The sequence below is a fragment of the Daucus carota genome, chromosome 7 (genome assembly GCF_001625215.2).
Source record: "Daucus carota subsp. sativus chromosome 7, DH1 v3.0, whole genome shotgun sequence".
NCBI classification, from domain to species: Eukaryota; Viridiplantae; Streptophyta; class Magnoliopsida; order Apiales; family Apiaceae; genus Daucus; species Daucus carota.
In genome coordinates this window covers 38,063,517-38,084,530 of record NC_030387.2, presented here as the reverse complement: position 1 = coordinate 38,084,530, position 21,014 = coordinate 38,063,517, and the positions used below count along the sequence as shown (strand labels likewise).

Sequence of the window (21,014 nt, the reverse complement as noted above, 5' to 3'; positions counted from 1 at the left end):
ACATGTTCATGTTGCAAAACATACATATTATACTTTTAAATTTATGATATTTGTCAGATTTTATTAAAATAATGATATTTGTGAAACATGTTTTGCAAGATAACATGTTTTGCAAGATATTCTATTTATAAAAATATAAATGGAATCCAATAACTCCAATAAAAAAGGGACTCCATAGAACTTGACTCTTGAAACACTATAACAAATACATTATAAATAATATATATGTATATAATATAATTTTATTTAACAATTACTAATATTAATATATTTATTTATATATGTTATTATATTGCGGTGCGGTACGGTTTAAACCGCACTAGTAAAGTGTCAAACCGCAACCCACAACCCGCACCGCGCGGTTTGTGAAAAATCCAAACCGCAACCGCATCACAAAAATTAAAAACCCTGTTTTGCGGTGCGAGCGATTTATGCGGTTTGAGCGGTTTTTTTATCACCCCTACGCAAGATAAATCGACTTTGAATAATCCGATAAAATGATGAACTCCACAAAACTTTCCTCTAATTTATATTATAAATAAGTTATAAGTCACTAAAAAATAAAAAATATGTATATTTGATTGATTATTTATTTCAATATTGAAATTGATTTTCACTAAAAAAATCATAAAAATAAAATTAATTGACTGAAAAGGTACATACTACTAAGCTTTAAATTATTCCTAACTTATTCCTATTCCTAATTTCAAACTAATTTCTAACTTATTACATAAACAAACATTTTTTTAATCTAAAAGTAAAAAATTGCTTAAAACTAAGAAAATTGATAATTTTATTTATATTAGTGCCTGAAAATGTTTTTTATCAAAACAATTGTACAAGTAAAATAAGCTAATTAAAAAATTTAGCTCCAACCATAAAACAGTTTCTAGCTTATTGAGGCAAACGCTCTGTAACATCATGCTACGTACTTTGTAAAGCAGAAAATAATATATCCAAAGCGAAAGAAATCATTACTCTCCTGTGAATACTCAAAAGTCGATGAAATATCATAACAAGTGCCAACATACACGAACAAACATCATTCATATTACGAACATCTGGCCGCTGACCAAAAAATTGTTTAGAGAGCATCATATCTATTTTGATTCAAATACCAAAACATCATTAACTATCTAAATGTAGTTTAGAGGAGCTTTTGAAACATCCCTCAAGGAGCAACAACTATTGTTCCAGCAACTTGATCAAGATCTCTCTGTCCACTGGAAGTGATTTTTCGTCCACTGGATTGCGCAAAAAACAAACAGTCAGTTCAAGCACTTTCTTACGGAATATGTCTAGAATTTCTTTCAGATATTAACTGAGATTACATGCTCAATAATTAGAAGGTTGATGAATCAAATATAAAATGTAATATTATCATAAAAATTACTGTATATTTAAAAATTAGAATTGTGCCCCTTCAATCGAGGAACAGTCTACCGAATCACATTCAACAAAAAATATAGTTCAAAATGCTACTGGTTACAAAATGAATGCACTCCTTTGGACTACTTAAGTTTATGTGAACATAATATGTTTGGTTGTAATTCAAAGATAATTAACATAACATATGACGTCAACTGAAGCTGAATTCGTATGCAGATAAAACTTAAACACTGTTAATGTCATTTGTTTGGTGTTGGTTCTTACCCCTTGCTGTCAAAATCAACAATGTTCATTGTCTGCAATTGCTGAAGGATATGGCGGGCAATACCTCCGCTGCTCTTGCAGAAATGTGGTGGGGCACTTCCGTTTCTCTTACGGCCCCCATAGATCCTCCTGAACGCACCAACACCTAGACCTCCCCTCAAGTAGATCTTCCTTGCCATTGATGCTGCAGCCAGGTCAGTAGAGTGATTAATATTTTGACGGACAGCACACACAAAGGAGTTTAGTTATGGTAAAAAAATAACATAACAAATAAAAGGAAAATCATACCAGCTCTGATATAATACCAATCCTCATCATAAGGGGCAAGTTCCTTGAAGGTGCCGGTCTTCACTATGTCGGTCCAGTGTGGGAGTTCCATCTGTTCAACATGAGTGGCAGAAATTAAGACCACAAGCAAACAACCAAGCCCAGCCTTAATTACCTTATATCAAGCTGCAGCCTCAAAGCTACTAGGCAACATTGCAATCACTAATAATTCTTAATATCAAACGCACTATTAATTAAAAGACTTGGTCAGATGCTATATACACAAGCATAATTGTTAGATTACATGTTGTGATTCCAACTGTTGCACTGTATAACACCAATTGGAATAAAAATTACTCAGCAACCTAAATTTACAACGCCAGCTACCACATTATAGAGCATATTCATATTACACGAATATTTACCTGACTAAATATCGAGAAATACAGTGATTCGCAAACATATAATATTCGCAATTTTCTCCATCGAAAAAAAACCCTGATACAATTCTGACAAATGCTAGATTATATATAACACTAAAATGTCTATCTACTGCCATATTTGGTTCAATCCTAACTCAATCAAACAATTACAGCATAAACAGAACACCAACATTATAACACCAGATAATAAACATTAGTAAATATACATGAGCAATAAAAATATACTGATATCATAGATAAGGAGAGAGAGAGAGAGAGAGGAGGGAGAGAGAGGGGGATGGAGAGAGAGGGGGGAGGAGAGAGAGAGAGAGGTTACCTTGCCGGAGCGTTTCAGATGAGCAGCATAAGCCTTCACAAACTCATGCGGGGATACGTCTTTCACAGTTTTCGCCGTCGCCATGGCTGATTTCTCCTCTATCGCCGGCCGCCGCTGATATCACCAGGGTTTGCTCTTCAGACGTCTTGCTTTGCAACGGAGAAAAGAGACGCCAATATAAGGGGATTAGGGTTTATTAATATGATACTGGGCCGAACGAGATTCATCTGAATTGAGCTTTGTAATCTGGCCCATTACTGTGTAAAATGGAGTCCATTACAGACTACACTGTACTAGTTAATTTGTTTTGTTTATTATTTTTTAATATGTTTTTCTTTGCAAAGTGTTATTTTTAAATATATAATCTACTGGTAGAGTCAAGTTCTATGGAGTACAAAAAATATTGGAGTATTGGAGTACACAAGATTATTATTTCAGCCTTGACTTAATTAATTATTCTTTATTTACTTAAAACTAGTGAATAAAGCCGCGTTTCGCGGCGGCGTTATAAATTTTGTATAAATTTTGATGCGAATTAATATTATAATAGCATAAAAATTATTTTGAGTCATCTTCTGGTCAAACACACTAATAAAAAAATATTATAATTAGTATACATTCTTTTTAAATGGTCATCCTGTCAAACACAATACTAATAATAAAATTAGTTCGAACCGCCCTCCCGTCAAAGACAATATTAATCCATAATTTTTATTTTTATGATAAAATTAAATATTACAGTATAATTTAGATCAAAATCAGTTTGAGCCGCTCTCTTGTCAAATACAATACTAATAAAAATTATTCTAATTATGATAAAATTAAAGATTATAATTGGATAAAAATTCCCGTTTTAACAAACAATATATTATAACATAGATAAAAAATTATTTTAGCCACTTTCACGTCCAACATAATACTAATAGAAAATTTATTATTATTTAGATAAAAATTAGTTTGGGCCGCCTCCCGTACCCGTTGAACACAATACTAATCAAGAAAATTTACATTATCATAAAATCAATATATCCTATTTTATTTTATTAATTATCTATATTTTATGATTCCTATTTATTAGTTAAAAATTATTATTCTTTTATGGTTCTAATTTTTTTGCTATTAGTTTTTTTAGTGATTATTATCTTTATAATCCTTTATTTTCTATTCGAAATTTAAGAAAATTATAAGACTAAATCGAAAATAAAAATTATACGTATTACCTTACACATCTTAAATATAAATTGTATTTTATCTATGATTGTTAGTTTAAATAAATATAAAAATTATTCTAATTATGATAAAATTATAGATTATGATTGGATAAAAATTATTTTGAACCGTGGTCCCGTTTTAACAAACAATATATTATAACATAGAAAAAAATTATTTTAGCTACTTTCCTGTGAAACATAATACTGATAAAAAATTTATTGTTATTTAGATAAAAATTAGTTTGGGCCGCCTCCCGTGCCCGTGAAACACAATACTAATCAAGAAAATTTATTTTATCATAAAATCAATAAATGATTCCTATTTTATATATTCTGTTTTATTTTATTAATTATTTTCATTTTATGATTCCTATTTATTAGTTAAAAATTATTATTATTTTATGGTTCCAATTTTTTTGCTATTAGTATTTTTTTAGTGATTATTATCTTTACAATCCTTTATTTTCTACTCGAAATTTAAGAAAATTATAAGACTAAATCGAAAATAAAAATTATACCTATTACCTTACACATTTTAAATATAAACTGTATTTTATCTATGATTGTTAGTTTAAATAAATATAAAAATTATTCTAATTATAATAAAATTAATGATTATAATTGGATAAACATTATTTTGAAGAATTCTATTTGTTTATGATTCCTAAATAAGTAAGAGAATTGTACTATCTTTGCAATACTTTTATCTATAAAAGTACTTGAACCTGATTTTAGATTATAATTTTATTTTCTATTCAAAATTTAAGAAAATTGTAAGATTGAATCCAACCATTCTATTCGAATGATGCTGCTGGACAGAAGAAGAATGCAAACACGAATATAATTAATTATGGGGACCGTTTGGGTGAGTTTAAAATAATGCTTATTGCTTAAAATAAATAAGTGGAGTAGAAGTTAGAAGCAAGATAAGACTTATAAGTGATTAAAGTGTTTGAGAAATAAGTAGAAGCCCTGAAACAAAAGATAGTATTCTTAACTTTTTTAAGTGCTTCTTGACTTCTTACACAAACGGTACGAAATAAGTACTTCTAACTTATAAGTCGAGAAGTCCGGCAGGGGGACCAAACACCCACATGATGTTGCAGTTGAAACCGGAGCTTATCATGAGAATTTTATGCGATCATCAATTGGGATGAAACTCAAGGCAGCACTTTGAATATTTTTACTTCCTCGGTGCATGCCAATGTGCGAAATAACCACAAGGTAGTAAGGAAATTCCTCGTGCTTGCAGTTGGCACTTGAATAAATATAAATAGTGAATATAACGAAATATTTAAGATTATGCGTCTCTTAAATAGTTATTTTTAAAAAAAAATTATACTATTTTCACAGTCCTTTTGTCTTTATAATACTCGTACCTGATTTTTAGAATCTTTTTCTAAATTCTAGAGTACTATCATGAGAATCCAATAAGAAGAGAATTGTATTATCTTTAGAATTTTTGAACCAGATTTTTTGAATTATTATAATTATAATTTTATTTAAATAATTATAATTATTTTTTGAATTATAATTTTATTTATTATTCGAAATTCAAGAAAATTATAAGATTGAATCGAACTATTGTCGAGATTGGTCGTAAGTCCATGCATACTATTTGAATGAGGTTGCGAAGATGTCAAAGATTTTTTATGTTATTTTCTTGTTGATTATTATGGAACGACGTGAGTTAGCGCTACAAACCTGTTTAGACAATGTAGATTCTGGAAGATGCTGGTTTTTATTTTTTTAAATATATAATTTGAAAAAAATTAATAAAATAAGATTATAAATTTTACAATTTTTTTTTGAAAGAAATTTTTTATAACTTTTGAAAATAAGAATTGTATTTTTTAATTATATTTGTTCTATAATTGTTATTTTGAATAAATAAAATCCTACTTTTTTATGATTTCTAAATAAGTCAAAAAATTGTACTATGTTAGCAATCCTTTTATCTATAAAATATTTGAATCTGGTTTTTAGATTATAATTTTACTTTCTATTCAAAATTTAAGAAAATTATAAACTGAATCGAACAATTCTAGAGACGCCAACTTTATGATTCGAACATATTTAGTTTATTCTTTTATATATCTTATCGAAAATAAAATTTTATAATATAAAATTCAACTACATCTTCAATATATCTTATCGAAAATAAGAATTGTATATATTACTTAACAAATATTAAATATAAATTGTATTTTATCTATTATTATTAGTTTGAATAAATATAATCCTATTTCCTTTAGCATTACTAAATAGAAAAGGAATTGTATTTTCTTTAGAATTCAATAATAAATACTATTATATCATCTTTAGAATTCAATAAGAAATACTAAATAAGAAAAGAATTGTATCATATTTAGAATTTAATGGGAAAAGAATTGTATTACCTTTAGAATTCTTAAACCCGATATTTTGAATTATTACTATATTTTCTCTCCGAAATTTAAGAAAAATCAGAAGACTGAATCGAACAATTCGAGAGACGCCCGCATCCTCCTTTATATATATTATTATTGATGATTTGAAAATTTGTATTACTTTAGCCCGATGGAACCATATACATGTATTTATGTTTTTTTTTTTTTTATGATGTTTTATCTCATATCACATGGAGTTTAGAAAGTGGCACATCAAAACAAATCACATGACCTGATTCTAAGCATGAAACGTAGAATTAGGCTTGATCATAATTATCAACCAGCCGATCCAAACCTTCCAAACCGAAGGCATTAAGGTGCAATTCGAGTCTTAGAGTGCCCGTAATTTGGTTATATTTTTCTCTTTCCATCAACCTCCCTCTGTCATCATGCTGCAACATTTATCAGCTTCAACTTGTACACACACTTATCTTGGCAAATCTTTCATTATTTCAAATATTATGCGCAATTTGGGTAGTTCTAAATTCTAATGGTGGCCGACTGGCCGTCCAAAGTTACAAATCCAGATTGCCAACATCTGCACCCTGCTGATAGGTTGCGACAAATGTCCCTTCTTTGGCTTCAACTTCATTGCAGCCATCACAGTGGAATAATGCTCAAGTCCTTGTTTATCAATTACAGACATAGATTCAATACAACAAAAGTTATAAAACAAACCTCAACAAAAAATACTACTAGTCTCATTCAATCATGATTATAATAACAAATTCTGTTGGAATCTGGTAGTTTGGAGTGGCTTGGTGAGGCCGCGATTTTTCCTTGGATTTTACAGAAGAACAAAAGTTGTTTCAGAGATCCAGAGAAATTTGTTAGCTGCTATTAGATTCCAAGTCGAAATATTTTAAGCCTATGAATTTATTATTTTTTAAAATCTGAATGTAATAAACAACCAATGCAGCTTCATGCCTTGACTGCAAATTTGCAATACTGCTATATAAAGAGGTTTTTAGTTGTGAGTTAGCAGTGTCATTGATCATGGACTTGCAGCAACACGTATTGGTTGTGCCATGTCCAGCACAAGGCCATGTCAAGCCGCTCATCAAGATGGCGTACAACTTGGCTTATCACGGGATCAAGGTCACATTTGCCAATACTGAACACGTTGGAGGAAAAATTCTAGCTGCAATGTCTGAGTCAGACAAGGAACAGTGTCCAATAAGGCTAGTCACGTATTCAGATGGATTGGAGTCGAGCCCTGAAAAAAGAGATGGACCGGGGATGATGGATGACCTTAAGAAAGTCATGCCTGACAATCTGGAAAAATTAATCAAGCAGATCAATGACTCAGATAATGAGCCAATCACTTGTGTCATAGCTGATCTATCAGTTGGATATATACTAGAAGTTGCCAGAAAATTGGGTCTTAAACAGGTTGCAGTTTGGCCTGCAGGACCAGGTAGCTTGGCCTTGTCACTTCATGTCCCAAAACTCATAGAAACAGGAATTATAGACGAAAATGGTACGTGCACAAAAATTTCTTGAACAAGATCCTTTAGTTTCTTGATTTACTAACAAATATTATTAACCTACTTCTGTTATCAAAAAAATTGTGCAGGTTCACCAATTGGAAATGAGCTGATCCGTTTATCAGAAGAAGTTCCTGCGCTGAAAAGCAGCGAACTCACTTGGAGCTGTCCAGGTAATCCAACAGTACAAAAAATGCTATTAGACTATTCTCTAGATGTCAAACAGGCTGCTGAAAATGCTAGCATTGTTCTATGCAACACCTATTATAATCTTGACTCGTCCTCTTGTGCCATGATTCCCAATGTCCTGCCAATCGGTCCACTGCCTGCAATAAAAAAACTAAACCCTTCTAGTGGAACTTTATCCTCTCAAGATTCGACTTGTATAAGCTGGCTAGATAAACAGCCTGCAAACTCGGTCATTTATATTGCCTTTGGCAGCACGACTGTGTTTAGCCAGAAGCAGTTCAATGAATTAGCACTCGGAATTGAACTATCAGGCCACTCTTTTCTATGGGTTGTACGACCAAACATTGTCAACGGATCATTTCCTGAATACCCAAATAATTTTCTGGAAAGAACAGCTGCTCGTGGCAAGATTGTTGAATGGGCACCTCAAGAAGAAATTCTTGCTCATACTTCGGTTTCTTGTTTCTTTTCTCATTGTGGATGGAACTCAACGATGGAGGGACTCAGCCACGGTGTACCATTTTTGTGCTGGCCTTACATGTGGGATCAATTTTTCAATAAGAATTATATTTGTGAAATGTGGAAAGTTGGGTTATCACTTGAGCACGACGAAGATGGGATGATATCTAGGCATGAGATTAAGACCAAGATTTATGATCTATTAACTGATGACGGAGTCAAGACAAATGCATTGAAGCTGATGGAGAACGCTAAAAAGAGTGTAAATGAAGGTGGTTCATCATATGAGAATTTCAAAAGCTTTATCAAGTACCTAGAAGCCTAAACTCATCAAAGGGGCGTTAATGCTGCTATGTTTTTGTTCTGGTTTGATTACTTTCAGCGACAAATGGGACAAATGCATTAGCGTGATGATCAACTGTCTACTAGTAATCTGCTTGTTATTATCTAAAGTTGCCTATCTTTTTACCTCTAGTTGATAGAAGCTTGTTGTGGTTTGTTCTCCTGGTGTTATTTTCTTAATGAGTGTTAAACTAAAAAAATTTCTAGATGGGCTCTCGATACGTTTAAATATAATCTTGAATATTAAATACATATTACTTTTAAAATTATAATAAAATCTTAATATTTGGGATTTGAGCATCTGACATCAAATGATAGTGTGAAGCAGGATATTTTGTTGGACGTTACAAAAAAAATCATATCTTAATAAATACATTCAGCAAAATCTACAAGATTTTATTAGATTTCAAATCTTTAATACCCATGAATTATAAATAAATCAGTGTAAACCACCAAAAGAATCAACCGTTCATACATCATTCTATAGATTTGAGAGAAAAAAGAAGCAGTGTGATTAGTCATGGAGTTTCCGCAACATGTTCTGGTTGTGCCATTTCCAGCACAAGGCCATGTAATGCCGCTTATGAAGCTAGCATACAACTTGGCTTATCAAGGAGTCAAGGTCACATTTGCCAATATCACATTTGTTGAAGCAAAGATTCTTGCTGCAATGTCCGAAGCAGACAAGGAACAATGTCCCATACGGCTAGTGTCTTACTCTGACGGATTGGAGGCGTGTCCTGAAGAAAGAAATGGTCCGGGGCTGATAACTAGCCTCAAAAAGGTGATGCCAAAAAATATAGAAAAATTAATTGAGCAGATTAATCAGTCGGATAACAAGGAGCCGATTACTTGTGTCATGGCGGATTTAACAGCTGGATGGACATTACAAGTTGCTAGTAAAATGGGGCTGAAACAGGTTGCAGTTTGGCCTGCAGGACCAGCTTCTCTGGTATCGGCACTTCGTATCCCGAAACTTATTGAAACAGGAGTTATAGATGAACATGGTATGTCTAGTGTGTACAAAATTCTATATTTTGTCTTAAACAAAATTATTGACATTCTTGATTATTTAACGGGATTAATGCTCCTAAGTACGTACTCAATATGTACTACGTACTTCTTATGAGTATTTTTCCCTTAGTTAATTTAGTAGTAACTTTTTCTGTTTTTAAATATTTCTACAGGTTCAAGTTTCAACAATGAAAAATGAGCTGATTTGTTTATCAGAAGGAATTCCTGCGTGGAATAGCTGGGAGCTCACTTGGAGTACACCTGGTAATCCAGCATTACAAAAATCTCTGTTCGAGTTTTCTGTAGCTATTAATCAAGCTGTCAAATTTGCTGCTGAAAATGGAACCATTGTTCTCTGCAACACATGGTACGAACTCGACTCCTCCTCTTGTTCCATGATTCCTAACATCCTTCCAATCGGTCCTCTAGCCGCGATAAGAACCTTACGCCCTTCTGGTGGAACCTTTTTGTCTCAAGACTCAACTTGTTTAAGCTGGCTAGACAAACAACCTTCAAACTCCGTCATTTATATTGCTTTTGGCAGCACAGCAGTGTTTAGTCAGAAACAGTTTGATGAATTAGCACTCGGTCTTGAACTATCAGGCCACTCGTTTTTATGGGTTGTGCGACCAAACATTGTCAGTGGATCATCTCATGAGTACTACCCTGACAATTTTCTGGAAAGAATAGCTAGTCGTGGAATGATTGTCAAATGGGCGCCTCAAGAAAAGGTTCTTGCTCATCCTTCGATTTCTTGTTTCTTTTCTCATTGTGGTTGGAACTCAACAATGGAGGGAGTGAGCAATGGTGTCCCGTTTTTGTGCTGGCCTTATCTATGGGATCAATTCGATAATAAGAAATATATTTGTGAAATGTGGAAAGTTGGGTTAGCACTTGATTGTGATGAAGATGGGATCATATCGAGACATGAGATCAAGACAAAGATTAATAATCTGGTAACCAATGATGGTATGAAGATGAATGCCAAGAAGCTTATGGAGGATGCTAAAAAGAGTGTGAGCCAAGGTGGTGGTTCTTATGAGAATTTTAAGAGCTTGGTCAAGTACCTAGGAGCCTAAATTCATTGAAACTTTATTTTCCATTTTCTTCAATGTTGTTTTGTTTTGGATTTGGTTATTGGACTTGTCTACCGTAAAATTCTGGAATATTTAATTAGTATTTTAAACGATACTATAAAATTTGGTAGCATTCAATCATGATTTTACATTGGAGGGGGACACGTAGACCAAGACAATGTATGAAAAATGAGTAAAATTGGATGAAAATTGGGTAAAGTGGTGGGACCTATCAATATTTAATAATAGATTTGAGATAGTGGAGGAAAGTAGTGGATGTAATAGTAGTTTTTATTGTTAAATATGAGATAGTAAGGGAAGATAGTGGGTGTAATGATGAGAAAAACTTACTATTTATAGTAACGTAAAGAAATGAGAGGGACATCCCAAAATAGTACTGTAAATAAATGAGAGGGACAGAGTGAGTATTCAATTAAATTTATTTAAAATCCTTAAAAATCTGATGATATTCAAATGTTAGATGGATTTTTTTAGATTTCATAAGATAATGAATTTTATGAAATTTTTAGATGTATTTTAAAATATTTAAATTTTTTTGAAACATTTTGCTTAAATCTTAAAGACTTTATACCAACTATGCCACATTTTATCTAAAATCCGTATAAAATCAAAATCACATACAATATATTAATATACGTAAATCATATAAAATCCATTAAAATCTCTTTTGAATACACTCCTTACGTTTCATATGTCAGATACTCCCATCATGTTTTCTTCCTTATAATTTTAACATATATTTAAAATCTTAAAAATAATCTTGAATATTAGATACATATTACTTTCAAAATTATGATAAAATCTTAATATCTGGGATTTGAGTATCTGACATTAAATGATAATGTGAAGCAGGATATTTTGGTGAACGTTACAAAAAAATCATATCTTAATAAATACATTCAGCAAAATCTACAAGATTTCATTGGATTTCAAATCTTTTAACACCCATGAATTATAAATAAATCGTATACACAACAAAAACAATCACCCGTTCATACATTATTCTATACATCTGAGAAAAAAGAAGCAGTGTGATTAGTCATGGATTTGCCGCAACATGTTCTGGTTGTGCCATCTCCAGCACAAGGCCATGTCAAGCCGCTCATGAAACTAGCATACAACTTGGCTTATCATGGGATCAAGGTCACATTTGCCAATTCACAATTTGTCGAAGCCAATATTCTTGCTGCAATGTCCGAAGCAGACAAGGAACAATGTCCCATAAGGCTAGTGTCTTACTCTGACGGATTGGAGGCGTGTCCTGAAGAAAGAAATGGTCCGGGACTGATAACTAGCCTTGAAGAAAGAAATGGTCCGGGACTGATAACTAGCCTTAAAGAGGTGATGCCAAAAAATGTCGAAAAATTAATTGAGCAGATTAATCAGCCGGATAACAAGGAGCCGATTACTTGTGTCATTGGGGATTTAACAGCTGGATGGACATTAGAAGTTGCGCGTAAAATGGGGCTGAAACAGGTTGCAGTTTGGCCTGCAGGACCGGCTTCCTTGGCATTGGCGCTTCGTATCCCACAACTCATAGAAGCAGGAGTTATCGATGAAAACGGTATGTGCTCTACAAAATCTATGTAATGTCTTAAACAAAAATCATTGACATTAGTGTTGGCCCTACCTTCCACTTTATTTTCTCATTGATGATGAGTGTTGGCCTCCACTACCACTTTTTCCGGAGAAAATGCCCCAGATATCACTGTAGGAGAAGATGACCCAACTTTTTCACTTCAAAACGGTATTTCATGTCTCGTACGTTTTAACAATAAAACGTTAGATCGTCAAGTATTTTGATTTTGTAATGTTTTATGGATCTAAGTATAGCGTTTTTCTCCAAAAATTAAAACGCTGGATTATCTAACATTAATAAATACTCCCTCCGTCCCACCAATTTCTTTACACTTTCCTTTTTGGGGTGTCCCACCCAATTCTTTACATTTCAAAACTTACCAAAAATAATTAATGGGTCCCACCACTTCTCCACTTTTCACACTACTTTTACTCCACTATCTTCTTTTTATACATTAAAAATCAATGGGTCCCATCACTTTACCCACTTTTCTTCCTCTTTAACACTATTTTATACATATTTCTTAACCTCCGTGCCCAACCCATTTGATAAGAAATGGGTGGGACAGAGGGAGTAGTATTTTGGGTCACTTTTCACAATTGGAAATTGTGTTATATGGGGCCTTTTCTCCTTGATTAGTTAATTTGGTAGCTTTTTATGTTAAAAATTTCTGCAGGTTCAACAATGAAAAATGAGCTGATTTGTTTATCAGAAGAAATTCCAGTGTGGAATAGCTGGGAGCTCACTTGGATCAGTCCTGGTAAACCAGCATTACAGAAAATTTTATTTGACTTTTCTCTAGCTATTAATCAAGTTGTCAAAAATCCAATCATTGTGCTCTGCAACACGTATTATGAACTTGACTCGTCCTCCTGTGCCATGATTCCTGGCATCCTCCCAATTGGTCCTCTACCTGCGATAAGTAACTTAAATCCGTGTAGTGGATCCTTTTTGTCTCAAGACTCAACTTGTTTAAGTTGGCTAGACAAACGACCTCCAAACTCGGTCATTTATATTGCTTTTGGCAGCACTGCAGTGTTTAGCCAGAAACAGTTTGATGAATTAGCACTCGGTCTTGAACTATCAGGCCACTCGTTTTTATGGGTTGTGCGACCAAACATTGTCAGTGGGTCATCTCATGAGTACTACCCTGACAATTTTCTGGAAAGAATAGCTAGTCGTGGAATGATTGTCAAATGGGCGCCTCAAGAAAAGGTTCTTGCTCATCCTTCAATTTCTTGTTTCTTTTCTCATTGTGGTTGGAACTCAACAATGGAGGGAGTGAGCAATGGTGTGCCGTTTTTGTGCTGGCCTTATCTATGGGATCAATTCGATAATAAGAAATATATTTGTGAAATGTGGAAAGTTGGGTTAGCACTTGATTGTGATGAAGATGGGATCATATCGAGACATGAGATCAAGACAAAGATTCATAATCTGGTAACCAATGATGGAATGAAGATGAATGCCAAGAAGCTTATGGAGGATGCTAAAAAGAGTGTGAGCCAAGGTGGTGGTTCTTATGAGAATTTTAAGAGCTTGGTCAAGTACCTAGGAGCCTAAATTCATTGAAGACTTTATTTTCCATTTTCTTCCATGTTGTTTTGTTTTGGATTTGGTTATTGGACAAAAATTGTCTACCGTAAAATTCTGGAATATTTAATTAGTATTTTAAACTATACTATAAAATTTGGTAGTATTCAATCACGATTTTAAATTATACTTAAAATTTTGATGATATTCAATTAAGATTATTTAATATTCTTAAAAATCTGATGGTATTCAATGATGATGGATTTTTTAGACTTCATAAGATGATGAATTTTATGAAATTTTAGATGTATTTTAAAATATTTAATTTTTGTTGAAACATTTTGCATACATCTTAAAGACTTTATACCAACTATGCCACATTTTATCTAAAATCCGTATAAAATCAAAATCAAATACAATCTATTAAAATACGTGAACTATACAAAATCCATTAAAATCTCATTTGAATACACTTCTTACGTTTCATATGTTAATACTCCCATCATGTTTTCTTCCTTATAATTTTAGCATATATTTAAAATCTTAAATATAACCTTGAATATTAGATACATATTACTTTTAGAATTATAATAAAATCTTTTCTTTTGAAGGCAAATTATAATAAAATCTTAATATCTGGGATTTGAGTATCTGACATTAAATTATAATGTGAAGCAGGAAATTTTGTTGGACAGTTACAAAAATATCATATCTTAATAAAAACATTCAGCAAAATCTACAAGATTTTATTGGATTTCAAATCTTTTAATACCCATGAATTATAAATAAATCGTATACACAACAAAAACAATCACCCGTTCATACATCATTCTATACATCTGAGAAAAAAGAAGCAGTGTGATTAGTCATGGACTTGCCGCAACATGTTCTGGTTGTGCCATCTCCAGCACAAGGCCATGTCAAGCCGTTCATGAAACTAGCATACAACTTGGCTTATCATGGGATCAAGGTCACATTTGCCAATTCAGAATTTGTCGAAGCCAAAATTCTTGGTGCAATGTCCGAAGCAGACAAGGAACAATGTCCCATAAGGCTAGTGTCTTACTCTGACGGATTGGAGGCGTGTCCAGCTGAAGAAAGAAATGGTGCGCGGCTGATAGCTAGCCTTAAAGAGGTGATGCCAAAAAATCTCGAAAAATTAATTGAGCAGATTAATCAGTCGGATAACAAGGAGCCGATTACTTGTGTCATTGGGGATTTAACAGTGGGATGGACATTAGAAGTTGCGCGTAAAATGGGGCTGAAACAGGTTGCAGTTTGGCCTGCAGGACCGGCTTCCTTGGCATTGGCACTTCGTATCCCACAACTTATAGAAACAGGAGTTATCGATGAAAACGGTATGTGTAGCGTCTACAAATTTTATGTAATATCTTGAACAAAAATCATTGACACTAGTGTTGGGCCTGTTGGCCCTACCTTCCACTTTATTTTCTTCTTGATGAGGAGTGTTGGCATTCACTACCACTTTTCCGTAGAAAATGCCCCAAATATCACTGTTGGAGAATATGTCCCAACTTTTTCACTTCAAAACGCTATTTCATGTCCCGTTTTAACAATAAAACGTTAGATCGTCTAGCATTTTGATTTTGTAATGTTTTTTGGATCTAAGTATAGCGTTTTTCTCCAAAAATCAAAACGCTGGATTATCTTGTGTTAATAAATGGTATTTTGGGTCACTTTTCACAATTGGAAATTGTGTTATATGAGGCCTTTTCTCCTTGATTAGTTAATTTGGTAGCTTTTTATATTTTTAAAAATTTCTGCAGGTTCAACAATGAAAAACGAGCTGATTTGTTTATCAGAAGAAATTCCAGTGTGGAATAGCTGGGAGCTCACTTGGATCAGTCCTGGTAAACCAGCATTACAGAAAATTTTATTTGACTTTTCTCTAGCTATCAATCAAGTTGTCAAAAATCCAATCATTGTGCTCTGCAACACGTATTATGAACTTGACTCGTCCTCCTGTGCCATGATTCCTGGCATCCTCCCAATCGGTCCTCTACCTGCGATAAGTAACTTAAATCCCTGTAGTGGATCTTTTTTGTCTCAGGATTCGACTTGTTTAAGCTGGCTAGACAAACAACCTCCAAACTCCGTCATTTATATTGCTTTTGGCAGCACAGCAATGTTTAGCCAGAAACAGTTTGATGAATTAGCACTTGGTCTTGAACTATCAGGCCACTCGTTTTTATGGGTTGTGCGACCAAACATTGTCACCGGATCATCTCATGAGCACTACCCTGACAATTTTCTGGAAAAAATAGCTAGTCGAGGAAAGATTGTCGAATGGGCGCCTCAAGAAAAGGTTCTTGCTCATTCTTCAATTTCTTGTTTCTTTTCTCATTGTGGTTGGAACTCAACAATGGAGGGAGTGAGCAATGGTGTACCCTTTTTGTGCTGGCCTTATGTATGGGATCAATTTGATAATAAGAAATATATTTGTGAAATGTGGAAAGTTGGGTTAGGACTTGATTATGATGAAGATGGGATCATATCCAGACATGAGATCAAGACAAAGATTCATAATCTGGTAACAAATGATGGAATGAAGATGAATGCCAGGAAGCTTATGGAGGATGCTAAGAAGAGTGTAAGCCACGGTGGTGGTTCTTATGAGAATTTTAAGAGCTTGGTCAAGTACCTAGGAGCCTAAATTCATGAAATCCGAGTACATTCAACTCGGATTTAAAAAAATGTAATAGAATTTTGAGGTATTAATTCAATTGGTATTTCAAATTATGCTATAAAATCTGGTGATATTCAATCATGATTTTAAATTATACTTTAAAATCTGATAGTATTCGATTGTGATTATTTAAAATCCATTAAAATATGATGGTATTTAAATTCTGATTATTTTTTTTGACTTAATAAAATGATGAATTTTGTGGGATTGTTCAGTGTATTTTAAGTTTTTTTAAATCCCATCAAAATTCTGAGATTGTGAAGCATTGTGCTTAAATTCCGAAAACTCTTATCAACTCTTGGACATTTTATTATGAATTTGCACAAAATCAAAATAAGATACAATACATTAAATTTTATAGACTCGTAACAATCCCTTAAAATCCCATTTGATTACACTCCCCTGGATTATAATAATTAAATACCACTTCATCTTTAAGCACAAGTTAAAATCGTAACCGAATATCACTATATTTTACATTATAATTTAAAATCTCAATTGAATGTTACAAATATATATTTCTAAATCGAGTTGAATATACGCAAATTTCATAAATGAAGAAACATCCCTTAAAATATCAATTGAATACACTCCGATATTCATGCCTTCGTTGTATTAGAATTGTAGTATATCCAGCGACGGATTTAAACTGGGGCAGTGAGGGTACTTGCTCTCACTAGATTTTCCAGAGTTACAGCCTTGCCCCTTGGTTGGAGCATCAGTGTATTTTGGAGGTAGCTAGGGTTCCATTGTTGCATACTAACCCAACTCTTTCACAATAAGATACACCCAAAATAATAACAGACGGCAAAACAGATCAAAAGCAGCAAACATTGCTCCTGCCCTCCCCACTTTAATCTCTTTTCACAAACAAAACAAATTCCCCTACTTTAATCTTTGCCCCCAAAAGTTTGAATTTCTGGATACGTCCCTGAGTATATCAATTTATATATAAAGGTTTGAGTTGAGAATCCTAGCGTCATTAGTCATGAACTTGCAGCAACATGTATTGGTCGTGCCATTACCAGCACAGGGCCATGTCAAGCCGCTCATGAAACTAGCCTACAACTTGGCTTATCATGGGATCAAGGCCACATTTGCCAATTCACAATTTGTTGAAGCCAAAATTCTTGCTGCAATGTCCGAAGCAGACAAGGAACAATGTCCCATAAGGCTAGTCTCTTATTGGGACGGAATGGAGTCGCACCCTGAAGAAAGATTTGGACCGGTGGAAATGGATAGCCTTAAAAAGGTGATGACAAAAAATCTCGAAAAATTAATTGAGCAGATTAATCAGTCGGATAAGGAGCCGATTACTTGTGTCATGGTGGATTTAACAGTTGGATGGACATTAGAAGTTGCGAGAAACATGGGGTTGAAACAGGTTGCAGTTTGGCTAGCAGGACCAGCTTCTTTGGCATTGGCACTTCGTATCCCGACACTTATAGAAGCAAGAGTTATCGATGAAAATGGTATGTGTAGCGTCTACAAATTCTATGTAATTTCTTAAACAAAGATAATTGACATTGTTGATTAGGGGTGTTGACCCTTGCTACCATTTTTTCCGGAAAAATGTCCCAAATATCATTGTTGGAGGAGAAGATGGCCCAACCGCTTTCAATTCAAAACGCTAGCATTTTGTAACCCTAAATGCTTTTTCATGTCACGTTTCAAACCTAAAAATGCCAGATCGCCTAGTATTTTCTAGTGATTTTCAGATCTAAACGAACATGATATAGCGTGTTTCTCCAAAAATCAAAACAGTAGATTATCATGCGTTAATAAGTGATATTTTGGGTCACTTTTCACGATTTTGGTATTTGGGCATTGCTTATGAAAATTGTGGTATATGGGGCTTTTATTCCTTATTAGTTAATTTGCTAGTTTTTTATGTTTTTAAAAATTTCTTCAGGTTCAACAATAAAAAATGAGCTGATTTGTTTATCAGAAGGAATTCCAGTGTGGAATAGCTGGGAGCTCACTTGGAGCACTCCTGGTAAACCAGCCTTACAGAAATTTTTCTTTGACTTTTCTCTAGCTATCAATCAAGTTGTCGAAAATCCAACCATTGTGCTGTGCAACACATATTATGAACTTGACTCATCCTCTTGTGCCATGATTCCTAACATCCTCCCAATCGGTCCTCTACCTGCGATAAGTAACTTAAATCCTTGTAGTGGATCTTTTTCGTCTCAGGATTCAACTTGTTTAAGCTGGCTAGACAAACAACCTTCAAACTCAGTTATTTACATTGCTTTTGGCAGCACCACAATGTTTAGCCAGAAGCAGTTTAATGAAATAGCATTTGGTCTTGAACTATCTGGTTACTCATTTTTGTGGGCTGTACGACCAAACATTGTCAGTGGATCATCTCCCGAGTACTACCCTAACAATTTTCTGGAAAGAATAGCTGGTCGAGGAAAGATTGTTGAATGGGCACCTCAAGAAAAGGTTCTTGCTCACTCTTCAGTTTCTTGTTTCTTTTCTCATTGTGGTTGGAACTCAACAATAGAGGGAATAAGCCATGGTGTACCGTTTTTGTGCTGGCCTTATGTATGGGATCAATTTGATAATAAGAAATATATCTGTGACGTGTGGAAAGTTGGGTTAGCAGTTAAATATGATGAAGATGGGATCATATCGAGACATGAGATCAAGACAAAGATTCATAATCTATTAACCAATTATGAAATGAAGATAAATGCCATCAAGCTGATGGAGGATGCTAAAAAGAGTGTAAGCCTAGGTGGTTCTTCTCATGAGAATTTCAAGAGCTTGGTCAAGTACCTGAAAGCCTAAATTCATTCAAGATCTTTTCCTCCCTTTTCTATTGCTATATTGTTTTGTTTTGGATTTGGTTTCATGTGATAACAAATTGGTGTGGACAAGCATTGTCTACTTATTTGTTAGTCTTTTTACTTATTTCAAATAATGTTGCGTGTCGTTTTATCTATTAATTGTCTCTATTTATTAGTTCTAATTGAAGTAAAAGTTAATGTTGGTAATTTCATACATGTCAAGCCGCTCATCAAACTGCATACAATTTGACTTATCACGGATCAAGGTTACATTTGCTGATTTTGAATTTGATGAAGCAAAAATTCTTGCTGCAATGTCAGAGAAGGAATTGTCCAATAAGACTAGTCTTCTACTGGGACTGAATGGAGTCGCGCCTTGAAGAAAGAATTGGACCCAGGAAATGGATATCCTTAAATTGGTCATGTCAAATAATCTGGAAAACTAATTAAGCAGATCAATCACTCGGATAAGAAGGAGCTGATCTTGTTTTGTAGCTGATCTAACAGGTATGGACAATAGAAATTGCAAGTAAACCGGGTCTTAATTAGGTTGCAGTTTGGTCGGTAGAACCAGCTTCCATGGCCTTGGCACTTCATATACTTATAAAAAACAGAGTTATAGATGAAAAATGGAATGTGTAGTGTGTACATATCTTATGTTGTATTTTAAACAAAGTTGTTTGTCATTCTTGATTATTTGATTTGGTTAACTTTTTATGTTATAAAAATTTCTGCAGGCTCAGCAACAAAAAAACTGAGCAGATCTGTTTATTAAAAGAATAGCAAGGACCTCACTTGGTGCAGTCCTGGTAATTCAACATTACAAAAGATTTTATTCAAATTTTCTCCAGTGGTCAATTAAGCTGTCGAAAATTCAATCATTGTGCTATACAACACATAGTATGAACTTGACTCGTCCTTCCAATCCTTCCAATTAGTCCGTTACCTGGAATGAAAATTATAAATCCTTGTTGTAGAACCTTTTCTTCTCAAGATCTGACTTGTTTAAGGTTGCTAGGCAGATTACCAATTAACTCAGTCATTTATATTTCTTCTGAAAAGATAGGAGCAGTTTAATGAATAAGCACTTGGTCCTGATGAACTATCAGGCCACCCCTTTTTATGATTTGTATAATCAAACAGTCTCAATGGATCATTTCCTAAATACCCGAATGAATTCCTAGAAAGAACAGCGAATCATGGAAAGATTATCGAACAGGCACCTCAAATTAAAGAAGTTTCTTGCTCACACATCAATCTATTGTTTCATTTCTCATTGTGGATGGAACTCAACAACGGAGGGACTGAGCCAGGCCTTATTGGGGTCAGATTTTATTATAAGAATGTGGATAGTTGGGTTATCAGTTAGTATGACGCTGGTGAGATCTTATCTAGGCATGAGATATGACTAAGATTTGATAATCTTCTGATTGATGATGGAACTAAGTTAACTGTTGTGAAGCTGATCATAAATGAAGGTGGTTCTTGCA

General features: G+C 33.7%; 5 protein-coding genes across 5 annotated transcripts; 4 read left to right on the top strand and 1 right to left on the bottom strand.

The window, feature by feature from the left end:
• Nucleotides 1-985: 985 nt before the first annotated feature.
• On the bottom strand, nucleotides 986-2,877 carry LOC108193883 (small ribosomal subunit protein eS19x). Its single transcript, XM_017360729.2, has 4 exons — nucleotides 2,680-2,877; nucleotides 1,942-2,032; nucleotides 1,654-1,837; nucleotides 986-1,244 (listed from the first exon to the last, which is right to left on the bottom strand). The coding sequence occupies exons 1-4, from the start codon at nucleotides 2,761-2,763 to the stop codon at nucleotides 1,172-1,174; spliced, it is 432 nt and encodes a 143-aa protein (XP_017216218.1). The 5' UTR covers nucleotides 2,764-2,877; the 3' UTR covers nucleotides 986-1,171.
• A 4,355-nt stretch (nucleotides 2,878-7,232) lies between these two features.
• Nucleotides 7,233-9,004, top strand: LOC108195007 (UDP-glycosyltransferase 83A1-like). The gene is made up of 2 exons (XM_017361943.2): nucleotides 7,233-7,799; nucleotides 7,896-9,004. Exons 1-2 carry the CDS (start codon nucleotides 7,316-7,318, stop codon nucleotides 8,777-8,779), a joined length of 1,368 nt encoding a protein of 455 aa, XP_017217432.1. The 5' UTR covers nucleotides 7,233-7,315; the 3' UTR covers nucleotides 8,780-9,004.
• A 312-nt stretch (nucleotides 9,005-9,316) lies between these two features.
• LOC108195006 (UDP-glycosyltransferase 83A1-like) lies at nucleotides 9,317-10,889 on the top strand. The gene is made up of 2 exons (XM_017361942.1): nucleotides 9,317-9,748; nucleotides 9,984-10,889. Exons 1-2 carry the CDS (start codon nucleotides 9,317-9,319, stop codon nucleotides 10,887-10,889), a joined length of 1,338 nt encoding a protein of 445 aa, XP_017217431.1.
• A 1,059-nt stretch (nucleotides 10,890-11,948) lies between these two features.
• Nucleotides 11,949-14,049, top strand: LOC108195005 (UDP-glycosyltransferase 83A1-like). Its single transcript, XM_017361941.1, has 2 exons — nucleotides 11,949-12,471; nucleotides 13,163-14,049. The coding sequence occupies exons 1-2, from the start codon at nucleotides 11,949-11,951 to the stop codon at nucleotides 14,047-14,049; spliced, it is 1,410 nt and encodes a 469-aa protein (XP_017217430.1).
• An 838-nt stretch (nucleotides 14,050-14,887) lies between these two features.
• LOC108195004 (uncharacterized) lies at nucleotides 14,888-19,736 on the top strand. Its single transcript, XM_017361939.2, has 4 exons — nucleotides 14,888-15,377; nucleotides 15,807-16,677; nucleotides 17,684-18,198; nucleotides 18,639-19,736. Exons 1-4 carry the CDS (start codon nucleotides 14,888-14,890, stop codon nucleotides 19,523-19,525), a joined length of 2,763 nt encoding a protein of 920 aa, XP_017217428.2. The 3' UTR covers nucleotides 19,526-19,736.
• The last annotated feature ends 1,278 nt before the right edge of the window (nucleotides 19,737-21,014 follow it).